The 21,743-nt window shown below is 43.7% G+C and overlaps 1 protein-coding gene across 1 annotated transcript in view; it reads left to right on the forward strand.

Moving 5' to 3' along the window:
* Window positions 1-21,743, forward strand: part of cacna1ba (calcium channel, voltage-dependent, N type, alpha 1B subunit, a) — an 846,233-nt gene that overhangs the window by 5,447 nt on the left and 819,043 nt on the right. The window contains exon 3 of the mRNA XM_073052070.1: window positions 8,979-9,118. Coding sequence (XP_072908171.1) covers window positions 8,979-9,118 — 140 coding nt within the window. The remainder of the gene's footprint in view (window positions 1-8,978; window positions 9,119-21,743) is intronic.

A 21,743-nucleotide genomic window follows, 5' to 3' on the forward strand; every position in this document is an offset into this window, starting at 1 on the left:
GAAGATACTTTTCAGATTCTAATAACTTTTTCAATTTTTCCTATTGCAATATTATCTCTGCTTACCATTCTACTGAAACTGCGATATGGAAAACTGATTAAGCTCCATTGTAGAGCCATAGTTTAAAGCTGCTGCACAGAGATGAGGCTTGTTTGTGCAAACTCAGAGACTGAGCTCCAAGCCATGGTCAGCTTGCTCTCAGAAGAGAACAGGAGGTTAATCCTTGCGCTAAACACCCATAATGCAGAAACCCTCAATCAGCCTGTTCCTGCTGCACCACAATAAAGTTCACTAACAATAAAAGTGCTGAACAAGACCTGGGAACTGTGAATCACTTTCCATATCTTAGCAGTCACCACTCAGTGAAGGCAGACATTGATGTGAAAATTCATCTCCAACTTCAATTCCAGCTTGGCCTGTGGCATCAAGGGAAAATCTTCCATGATTAAGACCTTGAGCCTAGCACTCTCATAGAATTCTGGACAGTGAGACCCATCTCCTGTATGCCTCGGAGTTGTGAACTGCCTCCAGAAAGCCTGTCAGAGCATTAGAGAGATTTCGCCAAAACTGTCTCCACAGAAGTCTCCCAAAGAAGTGGTGTGTTATACAATTGGGTGTCCTCTCCCAGGACAGCAAGCAATGCTCCAGTGGGGGAGAAGGCCAGCAATGTCTGGCACACTGGATCCATGGAGCGAGCAGTCTGTCTCATGATCCATAGCAACAAGAGGTCATCAGGAGCAGAGAAAAGTTGCTCTGAAGATGCTCTGTAAGACTGCATGAAAATATGGAACATCTTCACTGACATAGAATCCTTGCCCTGTCACCAATCAACATGTCTTTGGGAACGTGCACAGAAGAGACTTGGAAGCATCATGCAGAAACATGGAAAGCAACCCTAACCTCCAATATGACCTACGGCAGTGATGGTGGGGGGCGGGGAGAAAGGGGCATGGTCCCTGATCTATCTTATAAATCCCCAAACTAGTATGGAAGTAAATCATTGTCTGCACACACTGAAGGCGTTCCTGGATGGTCTGATGAGTAAAGAGCTAACGTGGAGGATACTTTACATTCCAGTGAGGAGCAAAACTGCCTCAGATTTCATTCAGTTAGGATCTCTGTCAATCCTTTGTTTCTTAGTTCACAACCACCACTATGGACTGGCAAACACATCACTCCATTGTTGGAATTAGTTGGAACAAATGGAGCCCTGTTCCTTCATCCCATGTATTGCAGGACAGAACCTACCTCTTGGGTGATCTCATGCAGAAACTAACAGAATGGTTTACTATAAGCTGGAAGATATTATTACCTGAAAAGTGATGACTATCACTCTTCAGGACTTGCAGTCAACTTTGCAACAAACTGTAGATGCTGAAAGTCTGAAAGAAACTTTGGTTAGACCACACGTGGAGTATTGTGTTCAGTTCTAGTTATCTCATTATAGGGAGGCTGTGTTGTACAAACTTTAGAGAGGGTGCAAAGCAGATTTCTTTTTTTCTTTGGAATGAAGAATGATGAGAGGTGACTTGATAGAACTGTATCTGATGGTACAAGTTATAGATAGAGTGGACAGCTAGCACCTTTTTCCCAGAGTGGAAATGGTTCACATGAGAGGGCAGAATTTTAAGCGGGGAGTGGGTGGAGGAGTGGCAAAGGTGTTTTTTTTACGGAGAGTGGTAGGTGTGTGAAATGCACAGCCAAGGTGATGGTGTAGGCAGGTGCATTAGAAATATTTAAGATACACATAGATAGGTACATAGATGAAAGAAAAATAGAGGGCTATGTGGGAGGCAAGTGCTAGATTGATCTTGGAGTACATTAAAAGTTGGCACAACATTGTGGGACAGAGGGCCTGAACTATGCTGAGCTGTTGTAAAAACAAAAAAACCATGCAAACTCTCAGAAGGTCAGGCAGCATCTGTGGAAAGAGAAACTGTTAATGCGTTAGGTCCAAGATCCTTTGTCAGACAAAGATCTGATAAAAGTTTTTCAACGTGAAGTATTAACTCTTCTTCAATTTGTAAATAGGTTTATTATTGTCACATATACAGAGGTACAGTGAAAAACTTTACAGATCATTGTGTGCAGCTTTGGTCACCTTCCTCCAGGAAAGATCTCAAAAAGATTGAAAGAGCACAGAGAAAATACAAAATGGTGTTGTCAAGACTTGCAGACGAGTTATAGGGAAGGGTTGGTTAGGTTAGGACTTTTTTCCTTAGTATGTAAGAGAATGCGGTGAGATTTGATAGAGATATACAAAATTATGAGGGCTGTAGACAGGGTAAATGCAAACAGGCTTTTTATAATGAGGTGGGATGAGACTAGAACTAGAGGTAATGGGTTAAGGGTGAAAGGTGAAATGTTTAAGGGAACGTGAGGGGGAACGTCTTCACAGAGGGAGGTGAAATTGTGGAACAAGCTCCCAGCGGAAGTGATGCAGGTTCGATTTCAACGTTTTTGCGAAGTTTAGATAGGTACATGGTTAGGAAGGGTCTGCAGGGCTATGGCCCAGGCATAGGTATGTGGAACAAGGCAGATTAATAGATCAGCGTGGAACTATTTCTGTGCTGTAGTTTTCTATGACCGCATCATTTCCTCACATCAGTGAATTGAGTTGTAGAATGGAAAACGTTAACAGAATGCAAAATAATGTGTTGGAGTTACAGACAAAGTTAAGTGCAGGTAGACAGAAGGTGCAAAGGCAATAGAGTCCATCTTATCGTACAAGAGGTCCATTCAATAATCTTATAACAGCAGGACAGAATCTGTTCTTGAGCAGGGTGAGAAGAGAGAATGTCTGGGATAGGTGAGGTCTCTGATTATGCTGGCTGCTTTTCCTAAGCCAGTGAGAAGGGTAGACATAGTCCATGGAGAGGAGGATGGTTTCGGTAATGTGCTGAGCAGTGTCCACAACTCTCTACAGTTTCAGGTGCTCTCGGTGAGCCATACCAAGTCGGATAGGAAGCTTTCTGTGGTACATTAAAAATTGCTGGGGGTCAGTGCAAACAAGCAGAATTTCTGTAGCCTGCTGAGGGAGTAGAGGTACTGGGGCTTGCTCTTGGCAGTTGTGTCCATGTGGTTGGACCAGAACACTCCGAGGAGTTTGAGGCACTCAGCCCTCTCAGCCTCAGCACCAATGATGTAAACAGAAGCGTGTGCACTGCCCACCTTCAGAAATCAAGGATCAGTTTTTCTGTTTTCCTGGCCCCGAGGAAAAGATTGTTGGCATGACCCCTTGTCACTGAGCTCTGTCTCCTTCCTGTACTCTGGTTATTTGAAAATTAGATCACAACATTGATGTCATCTCAAATTTATAGATGGGGTTTGGGGAAACGTAGCCACAGCATCGTGAGCTTTATTTCCATGGATGTTGCCTGATCCTGCAGGTGCATCCAGATTTTTCTATTTCTATGCAGCAAAATATCAATGTTTGTTACAAATAATGATTAGTAATGTGTAACACTTTGCATAAAAAATATAGTTGCCTTGAAAACTAATGAACTTTGTAAACATGAGGAACTCTCCTACCCCCACCTATGACCACTTCTCCCGTCTTCAACCCTCCTCCTCTTCATGGACACCCCACTCTGGTCTTCTGCCTGCTCTGAATCTCTTTATTGCTAATTGCCGACAGGACATCAACCGTCTTGACTTCACCACACCCTGTTCCAATTCCAACCTCACTCCTTCCGAACGCTCTGCTCTCTGCTCCCTCCGCACCAATCCCAACTTCACTATAAAACCTGCTGATAAGGGGGGAGCTGTTGTTGTCTGGTGTACTGACCTCTACCTGGCCGAGGCACAGCGACAATTCTCTGATACTTCCTCTTATTTACCCCTTGATCATGACCCCACTAAGGAGCACCAGGCCATTGTCTCCTATACCATCACCAACCTCATAGTTCCCACACCCTGCACTTCCCGTTTCTACCTCCTACCCAAGATCCACAAACCTGCCTGTCCAGGTAGACCTATTGTCTCAGCTTGCTCCTGCCCCACTGAACTCATTTCTGCATACCTCGACACTGTCTTATCCCCCCTTGTTCAATCTCTTCCCACCTATGTTCGTGACACTTCTCATGCTTTGAATTTTTTCAGTGATTTTATGTTCCCTGGCCCCCACCGTCTTATTTTCACCATGGACATCCAGTCCCTATATACCTCCATCCCCCACCGAGATGGTCTCGAAGCTCTTCGCTTTTTTTGGGATTCCAGACCTAACCAATTCCCCTCTACCACCACTCTCCTCTGTCTAGCGGAATTAGTTTTTACTCTCAATAATTTCTCCTTTGGCTCCTCCCACGTCCTCCAAACCAAGGGTGTAGCCATGGGCACCCGTATGGGTCCCAGTTATGCCTGCCTTTTTGTTGGCTTTGTGGAACAATCCATGTTCAAAGTCTATATGGGTATCCATCCCCCTCTTTTCCTTCGCTACATCGACGACTGCATTGGCACTGCCTCTTGCACGCATGCTGAGCTCGTCGACTTCATTAACTTTGCCTCCAACTTTCACCCTGCCCTCAAATTTACCTGGTCCATTTCCGACACCTCCCTCCCCTTTCTTGATCTTTCTGTCTCCATCTCTGGAGACGGCCTATCTACTGATATCTACTATAAGCCTACAGACTCTCACAACTACCTGGACTATTCCTCTTCCCACCCTGTCTCTTGCAAAAATGCTATCCCCTTCTCACAATTCCTCTGTCTCCGCCGCATCTGCTCTCAGGATGAGGCTTTTTATTCCAGGATGAAGGAGATGTCTTCCTTTTTTAAACAAAGGGGCTTCCCTTCGTCCACCATCAACTCTGCTCTCAAATGCATCTCTCCCATTTCCCGCACATCTGCCCTCACCCCATCCACCCTCCACCCTACTCGGGATAGGGTTCCCCTTGTCCTTACCTACCACCCCACCAGCCTCCAGGTCCAACGTATAATTCTCCGTAACTTCCACCACCTCCAACGGGATCCCACTACCAAACACATTTTTCCCTCCCCCCCTTCCTGCTTTTTGCAGGGATCGCTCCCTACGCGACTCCCTTGTCCACTCGTCCCCCCCATCCCTTCCCACCGATCTCCCTCCTGACACTTATCCTTGTAAACGGAACAAGTGCTACACCTGCCCTTACACTTCCTCCCTCACCACCATTCAGGGCCCCAGACAGTCCTTCCAGGTGAGGTGACACTTCACCTGTGAGTCGGCTGGTGTGGTATACTGTGTCCGGTGCCCCCGGTGTGGCCTTTTATATATTGGTGAGACCCGACGCAGACTGGGAGACCGTTTCGCTGAACACCTACGCTCGGTCCACCAGAAAAAGCAGGATCTCCCAGTGGCCACACATTTTAATTCCACGTCCCATTCCCATTCTGATATGTCTATCCATGGCCTCCTCTATTGTCAAAATGAAGCCACACTCAGGTTGGAGGAACAACACCTTAAATACTGGCTGGGTAGCCTCCAACCTGATGGCATGAACATTGACTTCTCTAACTTCCGTTAATGCCCCTCCTCCCCTTCTTACCCCATCCCTGACATATTTAGTTGTTTGCCTGTTCTCCATCTCCCTCTGGTGCTCTCCCCCCCCCCCCCTTTCTTTCTCCTGAGGCCTCCTGTCCCATGATCCTTTCCCTTCTCCAGCTCTGTATCACTTTGGCCAATCACCTTTCCAGCTCTTAGCTTCATCCCACCCCCTCCGGTCTTCTCCTATCATTTCGCATTTCCCCCTCCCCCCACTACTTTCAAATCTCTTACTATCTTTCCTTTCTGTTAGTCCTGTTGAAGGGTCTCGGCCCGAAACATCGACAGCGCTTCTCCCTATAGATGCTGCCTGGTTTGCTGTGTTCCACCAGCATTTTGTGTGTGTTGTTGTTTGAACTTTGTTAAACAGGATTTCAATGAATAGATGCATGGTAGCATATCAGTTAGTGCAACATTATTACAGTTCATGGCATTGAAGTTTGGAGGTCAATTCCGGCGCCTTCTGTGTGGAGTTTGTGGAACGCGTGGGTTTCCCACGGGTGCTCGGGTTTCCTCTCTCAGTCCAAAGATGTAGTGGTTTTTAGACAAATTAGTCATTGTAAAGTGTCCTGTGATTAGGCGAGTGTTAAATTGGTGGGTTGCTGGGCGGTGCAGTTCGAAGGGCCGGAAAGGCCTGTTCTGAGCTGTATCTCTAAATAAAATAAAGATAAACCAGTGAAAGGCCCTGAATAAATATTTATGTGTTGTTTAAAAAATAATGGCAATACTCTATCTTGCAAATAATTCATGACACTGCTACTGTCTCATATGCAGTAATGTAGTGGTTAAAACTTAATGTTCAGTGAGAACTGCAAAGGGCTCGATGTGGTTATTTTAAAGGCTCTTGTTGCATCAGTGCTGATGTATACATATAGAATTGTTCCTTAACAAATGAGATGTTGAGATGCTCTTTTAATTACCTGCCAAACTATTTATAAAGGAACAAAGCAAAATGTAGCAGTGATGGTAGCATATGTGGAGGGGAAAAGCAGATAAACGTCCTTCAGAGTTCTGATGAAATACTGCTAATTCTGTGTCTTTCCACAGATGCTGCCTTACCAAGTACTTCCAGTTTTTGTGTTTTTACTCAACAGAAAGCAAACTTTTAAAGCTGCGGTAATCTATAATCATATTATGTTTTAGCCCAGCAGGTGCAGCTCTACTGTGGTCGTACTGTGACCCTTGCAGAGAAATAATTTCAGTCTGATATATTATTCTAGCAAGGTTCACGTTCATAATGTGTATCGTTTAAATTGCTTTAATAGTTTCCTGCTAATCTCAATATATGAATCAAGGAATAAAAAGTCAATTTTAAAATCGAGTCACCACAGCAACGATGGTTCCAGTAATTTTGTTAGCAAGCAGTTCTTTTTTGGTATTGTACTGATGTTAATCAAAAGCTTTCTTTGGAGACAAAGGACTTGACTTGAGGATCAGGATGTATTTATCCAAGATCTGCAGTAACTGTGATGGTGTGGCAAATAATGTATAACACTATTAAACTGGCAAAACATTCTGGCCATTGTGGTTCTTAAGTAGATCCTGGTAGTACTGCTTATGATTTATTGACATATGCTTGTACTTGCAACCCTGTTGCCGTCATTGACATTTCCAGCACAGGGGCCATTCAGCCCATTGCAGGCATGCAGGTAAGCGCCTGCTATTTCAACACAAGCTCTGCTTTGCATTTTGAGTGGGTGAAGGCAGCAGCGATCAGAGGAGCTGGGTAAATAGAAGTGCTTAGGCCACATGCCGTGCATCATATTGAGCTAGGATCAGACCGATGACTCCTGTCAGGGACTGAGGAATGACATTTGAGGGTTAACAGTAGAAAAGAAAGTGAAATTAAAAATACGACGGGGAAATTGAAGAAATGCTGGTGGAATCGATCATTGTTGAGGAAATGAGAGGCTGGCTTTCAGTGATGTTTATCAAAAAATTGAACTTACTGAAATAGTAATTTCCTTCACGTTACTAATTTCAGTTCAAAAGTGCCTGTCAACCTTTAGATCTGCCGTATGAATTTCCTTAGGGACATTCAGAGTGTACAGTTTACTGAATAAACTGGCACATTATAATCCTCTGGGAAACTAGTCCACCACAGACAATGAATCAATGTTCATATTCGCTACTGGGCAAGGTGGGCCCCAACTTGTTTAATTTGCTCCGTCCTTGTTTCTGCTCACAGAGCACTATACCCTTTGGCCCATTTAATATGTGCTGGCCTGCTTGCGCCTAGTCCCAGCTACCTCAGCTCTCCATACTCCTCTCATCCATCCAAACTCCTCCTAAATTTTACAACTGAACTCACGTCTACCTCTTCTGCTGGCAGCTCGTCCCACACTCACACCACCCTCCGAGTCACGAGGCTCCCCCTCAGATTCCCTTCAATATTTGACCTTTCAATCTGAACTCCTGACCTCCAGTTCCAGTCTCACCCAAGCTGAGAAGACAAGGCCTGTAAGCATTCAACGTACCTATCCTCATAATTCCGTGTACCTCTATAGATCAGCTTTCACCCTCCTGCGTTCCAGGGAATAAAGTCCTGAACTATTCAACTTTTCACCGTCACTGTCTTTCAGCTGCATTGACTTGGTTGCAGTCCTTACATTGGAGAAAGATTTGATTATGAGTTGGTGACACAGTTGGATCTGATTCTGTCTTCAGCCAATGCATGATACTCAGAGGCTTGTTGTTGCCACGGTACCGTAACGGTAGTGTGATGCTATTTCAGCTCGGGTGTCAGAGTTCAGAACGCTCTCCTAGCGTCCTCTGTAAGGAAGTTTGTACCTTCTTCCCATGACCATCTCTAGTTTCCTCCCACACTCCAAAGATGCACCATTTAATAGGTTAATTGGTAAGTTGCCCTGTGATTAGGCTAGGGTTAAATAGGTAGGTTGCTTGGGGGGGTGGGGGGTGCAGCTCACTGGGCTGGAAGGCACTTTTCTGCGCTGTGTCTCGGAACAAAGAAATGTTCCTTCTCCCTGGCTGGCAGGCTGTAACTGCAATGGTGACACTGGTGTCAGTACTGAGCAAGTTCGGCTCGTTCAGCGTGGGCATGACAGACCTTGATACAGGCAGGTGGAGTTCAGTAAATTTGAATCTGCTCAACAAAGGTACTGAAGGGATTATGTAGAAAGTCAGATTGATTAACCGCACTCTGTTGAAATGCCTGATGTCATTGGAAACTTTGTTTTGTTCAGGATGGTACGGATAATGTTATTTAATGGCAATCATTCCGTATCTACGCTGAGCTCTCAATCCACACAGTTCACCTTTCAGAGCTGACAGTCAAGTAATAAGTGTCATGGCATCATCGTTTTGAGGACTTTCAGATATATTAAGAGAACATTCTCTGAAAGTGAACAAATCTCATTTTGGGTGTTCAGCAAAAAGAAGTTGTTTTGTTCTTTGTGCCAGATGGCATGACCTTTCTCATGGGTGAATCTTGTCTTTTCAGGATGACACTGAGCCTTATTTCATTGGAATATTTTGCTTTGAAGCTGGCATCAAAATCATTGCTCTGGGATTCGTGTTTCATAAAGGGTCCTACCTTCGAAATGGCTGGAACGTGATGGATTTTGTGGTGGTTCTCACAGGGTAAGTTGCTGAAAAACCCTCTACTGTCAGTCTTGTTTTGTTGTGGATTACAAATGCTTTGCAGGCAGAAGGTTGTCAAGGTAGACATTTTGGAACTGCAGAGTTTACTGTTACGCTAGAAGCTTTCTGAAATGAGTTCTCTGTTATCTGATCTCTGTTTCAGTTATCAGAATATTTCAGGATAAAGGAATAGTTTCAGGAAAAAAACACCTGGCATGAAATATTATTCCATCGCACGGGTTCTTGTGCTTCTATTTCTATTTAATATCTCTCTCGATGAATAAACCAGTATCACTTAATCGTTTGCAATTCACTTGTCTTTATTGTTGTGGCTCTCAGTTTCAGCCTACGGGCTCCTTTCATTTAATGAATGATAACAGGTTCACCCGCAGACTTACCTGAGGTGATTTGTGTCTCTTACGGTGCAATGGGTGAAATGGAATTGTGTGAAATTGCTTGTCTGATGTTCTGAAGCTGCATTCAAGGTTACTTCAAGAGTATGGGAAAACAAACACTGTGTAATATTTGTCAAAAACGCACAGTAATTGCATATAAAATTGCACTGTAAATAGTGCAATTTAATAGTTGTCCACATACATGTTTGCTTGCACTAATATGATGATGTTGCTTTGAAGTCAAAAGTTAGTCACACAATAAAGTTTTTGCTGCATGAAAAAGAAATTGCAGTTCTGTGTTCAGTTGGAGAAGGAGAAGCAGGGGGCAGCTTTTGGCTCTGTGGCCTGGTAGATTGTTTCTCATGGTCCAGCCAAGGCGTAGGATATTCAGTGTTTGGGCTTCAAACAAAGTTAAAAATGTCATAAATGCACTCAGTCTGTTTACAGAGAATATTCTGGACAGCATCTTTCAAGATGTTGGAAAAGAAATGATAGGGAGATGATAGTGTAAGGCCATGTTATATTGTCGTAAAATGTCTCTATTCGGTGTTCCATAATGCATTTTGTTTGCTTATAGCAAATACCCCAAGTTAAGGGCCATGGGCAGGATAATATTTGCAGGAGAAATAAAACATGTAGAGAGTATCTGGTTGTAACTAGATATAATTCTCAGATTGATGAGAACAAGAACTGAAACGGTGCATTAAAGAGACATGCATGATTTTGAAGATTGTTATTAACGTTCAGAGTTTTCTTCCATGGGAATACCTTCACTGTTTCAAGTTGATGTTAATTAATACTATGAAAGTTAATATTCAAGTAATTAGTAATTAATTTAATGAAGTCATTATTTCAGTGGCTTAAGTTGCCTATATAAACCTATGTCTAATCAGAGGTACATCCATGTCATTGTTGAAAATCAATGGTTAGTTTATTAAATTGTTTACATCTAGACTGAAAATAAATGTTCAAGATTTTATGCTATTTAGTGGCTTTTTAATATATTTCAAATATGCCCCTTGATGTTGAAAACATACAGTACATGGCTAAAATCCGGCAAACCAGTCGTGTGCTGACTTAGACTGCTGGACTTTTATTTCTGAAACTCTGTTTCGATATTGATCCAAATCCAGTTTACTAACACAGAAATGGCACAAACGTCATTTGTTTGTGACCACGTGCGCGAAGCATACATTTGAAGATGTTGTCTCTAGGTCCTGCTGCTCACAATTCAGAGTGATCAGACTGCTGCTTCTGATTGTGCTCTCTCCCCCTGTGAGCAAACACTGGTATTTAGTTTAATGAAGTCGATTGGACATTTGATTCCATTTACAAATGGGTGGATCTTATTTTATCACCCAACAATCTACTTGTTCAATCTCAGTGAGGTATGGTTCCATAACTGTATTCACTCAAAAATGTCACTAATGTTTAAAAAAATTAAACGATCTTGAATTTGATGTGATAACTTTTTTATAAAGTAAAACAAATGTGCTGCTACCTTGACAAACTAAAGCTCTGTGTGAAGCCTTGTTGTGAATATCGAGGGAGAGCACACTGCCTCCTGTAACTGTGACACAGACAAGTGGGAGGGCATGGTGAAACAAGGTTAGGTTGAGTGAGTGGGTGAGAATTTGGCAAACAGAGTTTAATGTGGGCAAGTGTGAGGTTATGCATTTTAGTAAGAGGAACTGAAAGCAAGTTTTTTATCTAAATGAAGAAAGACTGCAGTTAAGTGAAGTACAGAGGGGAATAGGGATTGCAAAGGTCAGCAGACAGGTACAGCGGGTGGTAAGGAAAGTAAATGACATCATGGCCCTTATTGTAGGAGGGTTGAAGCTCCGGAATAGGGAAGTTTCGTAGGAATTGTATGGGCCACTGTGGCCACTGTGCATAAATTTGGTCTCCTTATTAAAGAGAGGATATTGGCAGTGGAGACAGTCTAAAAGAGTTTTCACTAAACTGCTCCCTGGGACAAGAGGGTGTCCTGTCACGAGCGGCTAAGGAAATGTAATCTGTATTTTTTTTTGGACTTTGGAAGGAGGAGTGATCTTACCAGAATATATAAGATGCTTAGGGGCAGGACAGAGTAGATGTTCAGATGGCAGAATCTCAAATAAGAAGACTTATAAGAGGTCTTCACCAATCAGCACTTTGAGTACAAATGTTGCGATGAAATGTTACAGGCGGACGAGACACTGGAGAGACAGCACGTGGAGTATTGTGTGCAGTTCTGGTCGTACACCTAATAGGAAGGATGTCAGTAAGCTAGCAAAGGTACTGAAAAGATTCACAATGACGAGAGGGCTTGATTTATAAAGGGAGACTGGATAGGTTGGGGCTGTTTTCCCCGGAGGAAAGGAGACTGAGTGGTGACATTTACAGGTTTATAAAATCATGAGGCCTTCGATAGGGTGAATGGTCACAGTCTTTTTGCCAGATTGTGGAAATCTAAAACTAAATGATGCAGGTTCAAGGGGCAAGGGGGAAGGTTTAAAGGGGATCGGGGCGGGGGGGTAAGGTTTTCCATACAGAGGCTGGTCAGTTGACGGAACGAATGCCAGAGAGAGTGGTAGAGGTGGGTGCAACAAGAACATGTAAAAGATAGCTGGGCAGATACATGGTTGGGAAAGGTTTAGATGGAAATGGGCAAATGCTAGCAAATAAGATGAGTTCAGATAGGCATCTTGTGTTTGGGCGAGCTGGGCTAAAGGGACTGTTTCTGTACTGTATAATCACTCTCTGACTCCAAGGCAATGGATATTTAAAACTGAGATGTTTAGGAGCAGCTTCCTGCAGACGCTGGTGGATCTCTGGAATTCACTACCTCTGAGCATTGTAGAGGCAAGCCTTCTGGGCTATCGAAAGAAGTAGATAGTTTTTGGAAAGACCATTAAATTGAGGGCTGTGGGAACTGGTTCTGGAGAGTTGATGATGCATGATCCTATTGAATGGTGGGGAGAGGCTAGAGAGGCTGAGTGGCCTCCTGCTCCTACTCCATTGTTCCTGTTCTAATGGTTACCTCATTTTGATCAGACAAGGTGCTTCTTTCCATCTCCAAATCCACACTGAGAGTAGTATTTCTTGTTTGTACAGTCGATGATCAGTCTGTGTTTTTAATGTTGGGAGTTTAAAACTCTGCTGCTGGAAAATTTAAAAAAAATGTTTATCTTGAGGCAGGTGTCCATTTCGTTGTGTGAAAGGCATTTGTCCAATCCAACACTAGCTTGTTTGATAGTCTTTCAGGACTGTCTTTGTATTTATGGCTACTGGTAGCAGACATGCCATCTATCTTGATTGGCTAAGTGAATGTGTTAATTGGGAAGGTGAATTTAGAATTTTAAACCCCAGATAAGGATCGACAGCCATTGAAGGGTGTTGGAAATCTGATAGATACAGAACCAATTAGTCAGTTTATTATTGAGGGAGATATCCACTCCAGATGTTGTGTGTTATATTCTGAATTGTTTATTCCATCTCAATTGCAATACAAAATTAGATTGTGATTGTGTCAATTTGTTGTAAATCATGAGCTACATGATTTTGTTTTGATTTTGTAATATAAGTTAGCAATCATTTTGTTAGCTGTTTCTTCTGCGGAATCAGAAGTTATAGGTTGAGATGAAACATTGATAAAGTTCCCCTTCTCCTTCCCTGTCTATGGCAGACACTCACTATATACTTTAAAGCATAGTTACTTTTTACCTTTACAGAAATGCATCCAGCCAGCTCCAGTTGGGTTGGCAGAGAGGGGGTGAAGTGTGAGTTTCAAAGGAAGCACAGGTAGTCCGTTCTGATTGTCCCACCCTACCACACCCACCTATGGAAAGTTACTTTTGTTTTGGAAGATAACCCAATAGTCTACCTGCAGTACAATGTTGGGAGCAAGAGAAGTAGTTCATGGCAAATGGGAAAATGTGCTACTAGACATTTTTCACCATTAAAAAATGTCTGTAAAGAACATTTTCATTATTGTAATTTGTACTTCTTCCATTTGATCATGGTTTCAGTTCCTTTAACTCTGTAACTGAATCTAATCTGGGAATAACCTTGTACACCTTTTGTAAGAATTATTCAACAGAAAGTAGTGGAGCTGTGTTTTGCATCTGTGAAGTTTATTGTAAAATCTAGGGACAGGTGTGGGACAATGTTATTTGTGGGATCAATTGTGTTCAGACCAGAAGTAGGTTCGTATATGATGCCAACTTCAAGCAACACCCCATCACATTTAAAGTTTATTTTTGCGTTGCAGTCTGAAAGAGGTCACCATTCCAAGAAAAAGACGACAGACATTGGTCATACCCTAACACTGTTGCAGTTGTTCTTTCTTGTGGGCTGATCTTGTTTCCTTGGAAATAATTTAATTATTTTAAAGACTACTGAAAACTCTACAGTTTGTGTTAACAGAGAAGACCTTTAAAAATGTTTTTGTTATTTTAATAAATTAACATCAGATCTTGTAGTAGGATGGTGAGAAACGTTAAACTAATTTGTTCAGATATGAGCAATCCATGTGGCAACTTTAGATGAACACAAAATAATCTCCATGTCTTTTTCCATAATGATCAAACAAATAAACATCCTACTTTGAGAATGAGGTTCATTTTGGAAATTGAACTTAATATATAAATGTATACGGTAAATTATATCATTAAAGTATCACAAGGGATTATCTGGGTCGTGTAGATTTCATTGCAATGGTGTCTTCCCCACTGTCTTTAACTTGAATGCGCCAACTTTGGTTAAACCAGCTATTGCCTTCATTGCTCCATCCTACCTAAATGTGTTGTTTTTATGGAAGTTTATTAAAATTGTTCTAAAAATAAGAATTTAGATATGTATAGCTAAAGTGCTTTTGCACTGTAATTATGATTGCACCTTCTGTCCACTTGCACTAGACTTTCTCTGTAATTTTCAGAGCAGCCGATTTATATCCAGCAACACACACAAAACGCCGGAGGAACTCAGCAGGCGAGACAGCATCTGTGGAAAAGAGTAAACAGTCAACGTTTTGGGCCGAGACCCGTCATCAGGACTCTGAAGGGTCCTGAAGCAGGGTCTCAGCCTGAAACGTCGACTGTACTCTTTTCATTAGATGTTGCCTGGCCTGCTGAGTTCCTCCAGCGTTTTGTGTGCGTTGCTTTGGATTTTCTTGTGTTTATATACAGCAAGCTTTAACAGAAAACAATGATCAAGTCATCTCATTGGTTGAGAAGTAAATATTGGCTAAGATTCCAGGTGATAACTCTCGTGTTCTGCTGCAAAGTCATTTAGATACAGAGGGATCTTTAATGGCCACCTGGAAGTGTGGCCTGAGATTTCAAGTTGAAGTTCAAGTTTATATATGAGTCTACATATATAAAACCACGAGAATCAATATTCCTCTGGGCCTCGGTACATATATCACACACAGCAACTAAAACAAAATATTACCACAAAAAAGTTAATAAAGTAAAATTCAAAATGCATTTAGTGTGCAGCACAGGGAAACAGCAAGCATTACTTAGCTTGCTGTCCGAGTGACGAGACCTCAGTGATGGCAGGGTATTCATTAGACTCTCCGCCTGGGGAATGAAGCTGTTACCCAGTCTGGCAGACCTAGTCCCAATGTTCCTGTACCTCCTTCCTGATGGCAGTGGGTCAAAGAGATTGGTCGTGATCCTCAACAATGCTTCGGGCCCTTTGTATGCGGTGCTCCCAGTAAATGTCACAGATAGGGTGGGGGGGAGGGGAGGGAAACCCCAGTGTTTCTCTTGGCGGTTTTTACTCTCCTCTGTAGGGTCTCGTACTCAATGCCTTGTAACCTCTGTACCACACAATGATGCAGCCAGACAGGACCCTCTTGATGGAGCTCCTGTAGGAAGCTGTTAGAATAAGGGTGGGGAGCCTTGCATACATCTGCCTCTTCAGAAAGTGGAACAGTTGCTGAACTAATGAGGAGGAGTTGTGGATCTATGTTAGATCCACCGTTATGTGCACACAAGGAAGTTGGTGCTCTTTACTCTCTCCTAAGCAGAGCCACTGTTTTGCAATGGAGAGTATTTGCCCTGCACCTTCCGAAGTACAGAGTCTTCTCTTTTGCCGTGTCCACGTTGAGAGTCAGGTTGTTGTTCTCACATCATTTGACAAGGCTCTCTACCTCCTCTGTGTACGTCGACTCATTGTTGCTGATGAAGCCAACCACGGCTGTATCATCAGCGAACTTGGTGATGTGGTTTGAGTTGGATCTGGCAGTGTGGTCGTGAGTCAGCAGTATGAACAGCGGCAGGCTGAGCACACAGCCCCGGGGGGCACCAGAACTCACCATGAGAGAGCATGAGACATTACTGCCAGCTCAGACTGACTGCGTCGTTCCATCAAGGGGTCCAAGTTCCAGTTACGGACAGAGGTGTTGAGTCCCATCAAGGGCAGTTTACCCACCAGCCCCTGACAGATGGTTGTGTTAAACACTGAGCTGAAATTGATGAACAACACCCTGGCATATGAGGCATCATTTTCTAGGTGTGACAGTTCGGGATGGAGGGCCGAAGCTATGGCATCATCAGTGGGTCAGTTTGAGTGGTTCGCAAACTGGAAAGGGTCCAATCTAGCTGGAAGGTGGGATTTTATACGATCCATTACCAGCCACTCAAAGCACTTCATGATTGTTGCTGTCAGTGCCACGGGGGGGCGGGGGGGGGGGGGTGGAGGGGAATAATTTAGGCCAGATACCATTGCTCTCTTGGGCACCAGAATGATTGGTAGCTGCTTTGAAGCCTGGGGGTACAGTGGACTGTTGCAAAGAGATATTAAAGATGTCTGTTCAAACCTCTCTTAGCAGGTCCACAAACAATACCTCAGCATCTGACCAGGAATGTTGTCCGTCCCACAGCTTTGCGTGGGTTTACCCTGGCTAGGATTCTCCCCAGCTCAGCTGAGGCCTGACAGGGCACCTGTTCCACAGGGAGAGAGGGGGCTTTCCCCAAATGTTGAATCATTCATTGCGTCAAATCATGCCATGGACGCCATTTAGCCTATCAGGTAGGCAGTGTCACTGTTGTTGACGTGCAGGGTGGATTTGTAAACTGTTATGCTTTGTGCACCACATGTGTTCTGTATGTTCCTGGTGTCACAAAGGTGTCTGTGGATTTTCTGTGAGTATTCTCACTTTACCTTCCTGATGGCACGGGCTAGCATGGCTCTTGTCCTTAGAGTCGTCAGGTTTAATATCACTGACATTTGTCATGATTCTTGTTTTGGCTCAGTAATATAATGCAATACATTAAAAACTATTAGTCATGACAAGAATTATAGATGCCACACATACATGTATACAAAATCAAATTAAATAAGCTGTGCAAACAAGAGAGCAAAAGAAAGCATGAGGTGGTGTTCATTGTCCGTCTAGAAATATGATGATGTCGCTGTTCTTAAAGCATTGAGTGAGTGTCTTCAGTCTCCTGTACCTCCTCCCTGATGCCTCAGATGAGGAGATGGCATGTTCTGGGTGCTGGGGATCCTTAATGATCAACACTGCCTTTTGATGGTGTCCTCAGTGCTGGGGAGGCTAGTGCCCTTGATGGAGCTGGCTGAGTTTGCAGTCTGTGCAGTGGCCCCTCCACACCAGAATACTCTCCATGGTACATCTGTAGAAACTTCTTAGGGTCTTTGGTGCATACACTACAAACTCCAAGTGAAATATAGCCACTGTCGTGCCTTATTTGTAACTGCATCAGTATGTTGGGCCCAGGATGGATCTTCAGAAATGTTGACACCCAGGAACTTGAAACTGCTCACCCTTTCCACTGCTGATCTGTCCATGAGGTCTGGCATGTGTCCCCTCGACATCCCTTTCCTGAAGTCCACAAACAATTCCTTGGTCTTACTGACGCTGAGAGCTAGTGGTTGTTATGACACCGCTCAACCAGCTGATCTACCTCTCTCCTGAACGCATCATCACCATTTGAGATTCTGCCAACAGTCATGTCAACAGCAAATTTATAGATGGCGTTTGACTTGTGTCAAGCCACACTGTTATAGATGTAGAGAGAGTATAGCAGTGGGTTAAGCATGCATCCTTGAGGTATGCCAGTGACTGTCAGTGAGAGGAGATGTTATTTCCGATCTACACAGACTATGGTCTCTCGATGAGAAAGTCAAGGATCCAATTGCAGAGGGAGGTAAAGAAACTTGTTGCTTTGTTCTGCGGGTATGAAATGTTGAGTTGTAATCAATAAACAGCAGCCTGATGAAGGTATTACTATTGTCCAAGCGATCCAAGACAGAGTGGAGAGCCAGTGAGATTGCATCCGCCTTAGACCTATTGTGGCAATGGGCAAATTGCAGCTGGGGTCCAGGGCCTCGCTCAGGCAGGAGTTGATTCTGACCATGACCAACCTCTCAAAGCATTTCATCACAGTAGATGTCAGTACAACTGGGCGATAGTCATTGAGGCAGCTCACCCTGATCTTCTTGGGCACTGGTATGATTGACTGCAGCAGTCAGACTCCTGCCAGTTGTTCAGCACAATTTTTCCAGTGTCCTACCAGGTACACCATCAGGGCCTGACACCTTGTGACAGTTCATCCTCTTGAGAGATATTTTGGTATCGGCCTCTGAGATGGATTCCAAGATTGGCCGATGCTGCAGGATTTTACTTAGGTTTAGTTTTATTCTCCCTTTCAAAGCATGCATGAAAGGCATTGGGAGTGAAGCATTACAGCCATTCATGATGTTGGGTTTCGTCTTGTCAGAAGTAATGGCCTGCAAACACTGCCAGAGCTGAGCGACATCCAATTCCATCTCTAACTTCGATTGGAATTATTTCTTTGCTCTTAGGATAGCCTTCCACAAGTCATACATGGACTCCTTGTATAGTTCTGGATCACTGGTCTTGTATGCCACAGCTCTAGTCCTCAGTAGGCTGTGAATCTCCTGTTTCATCCACGGCTCTCTTGAAGGCATGCGTTCATCCACAAAGGTCTTGATGAAGTTGGTGATAACGGTGGCATATTCATTCAGATTCGAAGATGAATCCCTGAATATTGGCCAGTCCACTGATTGAAAGCAGTCCTGTAAGTGCTTCTCCACTGCCTTGAGCATACCTTCGTAGTCCTCACCACTAGTGCTGTGGTCCTCAATCTCTGCCTGTACACTGGGAGAAGAGGGTCATCAGATATGCCAGGATGTTTGAGCTTACCAAAGAGCAGGATTGGGATAGTACGGTAAGCGTTCTTGATGCCTGTGTAACAGTGATTTAGTGTATTGGCTTCTCTGGTTCTACTGGTGGTATGTTGGTGATAGGACAGGTAAGGGACTTCATCCGCTGGCCTGGTTGAAATCCCATGCAATGGTCGCTTGGTTTACAGACAGACAGACGGACATACTTTATTGATCCCGAGGGAAACTGGGTTTCGTTACAGCCACACCAACCAAAAATAGTGAAGAAATATAGCAATATAAAACCATAAATAATTAAATAATAATAAGTTAATCATGCCAAGTGGAAATAAGTCCAGGACCAGCCTATTGGCTCAGGGTGTCTGACACCCCGAGGGAGGAGTTGTAAAGTTTGATGGCCACAGTTAGGAATGACTTCCTATGACGCTCAGTGTTACATCTCGGTGGAATGAGTCTCTGGCTGAATGTACTCCTGTGCCTAACCAGTACATTATGGAGTGGATGGGAGTCATTGTCCAAGACACCACCGTCAGAGAGTCCAGTTCCACCCCCACAACATCACTGGCCTTACGAATGAGTTCGTTGATTCTGTTGGTGTCTGCTACCCTCAGCCTGCTGCCCCAGCACACAACAGCAAACATGATAGCACTGGTCACCACAGCCTCGTAGAACACCCTCAGCATCATCCGGCAGATGTTAAAGGACCTCAGTCTCCTCAGGAAATGGCTCTGACCCTTCTTGTAGACAGCCTCAGTGTTCTTTGACCAGTCCAGTTTATTGTCCATTCGTATCCCCAGGTATTTGTAATCCTCCACTATGTCCACACCGACCCCTTGGATGGAAACAGGGGTCACCGATGCCTTAGCCCTCCTCAGGTCCACCACCAGCTCCTTAGTCTTTTTCACATTAAGCTGCAGATGATTCTGCTCGCACCATGTGACAAAGTTTCCCACCGTAGCCCTGTACTCAGCCTCATCTCCCTTGCTGATGCGTCCAACAATGGCGGAGTCATCAGAAAAAGATGACCGGTGCAAAGCACTAACTCTGCCAGTAACATTCTCTTCCAGTCACAAAAGGTCTTGGTAAGAAGGCGGTTAAAGAACTAGAGGGCAACAGAAACCACCAAAGGGGACCAATGAAAGATGGTCTCACAGAATTCCTGGTGGAGTGATCCAGTGGAGTGCTAACCTTAATTTTAGAGTGGGCCACAAACCCATGGAGTCCTGACTTGGTGCTACCAACTAAGCTGTGATTTACACCATGATCTCTGTAGGCAATATGTTACGAATAAGTGGTAAAAGCTGCTTCATGTCACCCTGACCCACCGGATGATTTCCCCCATGAAAGGAAAGTCCATATCACAGATCAAGAGCCTCCAATTGGAACATAGAAAATAACATCTGTGAGTTCTTCATACACTCTGCCTGTGCCTTTGGGATTTTATTTATTCACTGGCATGTTGGAGGCATCATTGGAAATGTTGCCTGAGCCTAATGAAGAGACAGTGAAAAGTAAACCACAGTGGATCTGCAGGGTCACGTACTCCGTGACCGGGTTACAGAACCAGCAGAAATGGAAAACACTTTGGAGTCTGGTATACTATAAACTAATAGTGTTCATTAGTAACTGAGCAATACAGTAATATAAATGCAAATATCTCAAACAGGTTAGCAATGATATATATAAAATGCTAGAGTTGGTTATCTAAGATGTGATAACAGCACATTTGGAAAGAGGTGAAATCATCGGACAAAGTCAGCATGGATTTGTGAAAGGAAAATCATGTCTGACGAATCTTATAGAATTTTTTGAGGCTGTAACTAGTAGAGTGGATGGGGAGAACCAGTGGATGAGGTATATTTGGATTTTCAAAAGGCTTTTGACAAGGTCCCACACAGGAGATTAGTGTGCAACCTTAAAGCACACGGTATTGGGGGTATGGTATTGATGTGGATAGAGAATTGGTTGGCAGACAGGAAGCAAAGAGTGGGAATAAACAGGACCTTTTCAGATTGGCAGGTGGTGACTAGTGGGGTACCGCAAGGCTCAGTGCTGGGACCTCAGTTGTTTACAATATATATTAATGATTTAGAGGAGGGAATTAAATGCAGCATCTCCAAGTTTGCGGATGACATGAAGCTGGGCGGCGGTGTTAGCTGTGAGGAGGTTGCTAAGAGGATGCAGGGTGACTTGGATAGGTTAGGTGAGTGGGCAAATTCATGGCAGATGCAATTTAATGTGGATAAATGTGAGGTTATCCACTTTGGTTGCAAGAACAGCAAAACAGATTATTATCTGAATGGTAGCTGATTAGGAAAAGGGGAGATGCAACGAGACCTGGGTGTCATTGTACACCAGTCATTGAAAGTGGGCATGCAGGTACAGCAGGCGGTGAAAAAGGCAAATGATATGTTGGCAAGAGGATTCGAATACAGGAGTAGGGAGGTTCTACTGCAGTTGTACAAGGCCTTGATGAGACCACAGCTGGAGTATTGTGTGCAGTTTTGGTCCCCTAATCTGATGAAAGACATTCTTGCCATAGAGGGAGTACAAAGAAGGTTCACCAGATTGATTCCTGGAATGGCAGGACTTTCATATGAAGAAAGATTGGATCGACTACGCTCATACTCACTGGAATTTAGAAGATTGAGGGGGGATCTTATTGAAACATATAAAATTCTAAAGAAATTGGACAGGCTAGAAGCAGGAAGATTGTTTCCGATGTTGGGGGAGTCCAGAACGAGGGGTCACAGTTTAAGGATAAAGGGGAAACCTTTTAGGACCGAGATGAGGAAAAACTTCTTCACACAGAGAGTGGTGAATCTGTGGAATTCTCTGCCACAGGAAACAGTTGAGGCCGGTTCATTGGCTATATTTAAGAGGAAGTTAGATATGGCCCTTGTGGCTAAAGGGATCGGGGGTATGGAGAGAAAGCAGGTACAGGGTTCTGAGTTGGATGATCAGCCATGATCATACTGAATGACGGTGCAGGCTCGAAGGGCCGAATGGCCTACTCCTGCACCTAGTTTCTATGTTTCTATATATATATTTTTATGTTTGGAAATAGGAAC

Source organism: Hemitrygon akajei, chromosome 7 (assembly GCF_048418815.1).
Source record: "Hemitrygon akajei chromosome 7, sHemAka1.3, whole genome shotgun sequence".
In the NCBI taxonomy this organism is placed as follows: domain Eukaryota; kingdom Metazoa; phylum Chordata; class Chondrichthyes; order Myliobatiformes; family Dasyatidae; genus Hemitrygon; species Hemitrygon akajei.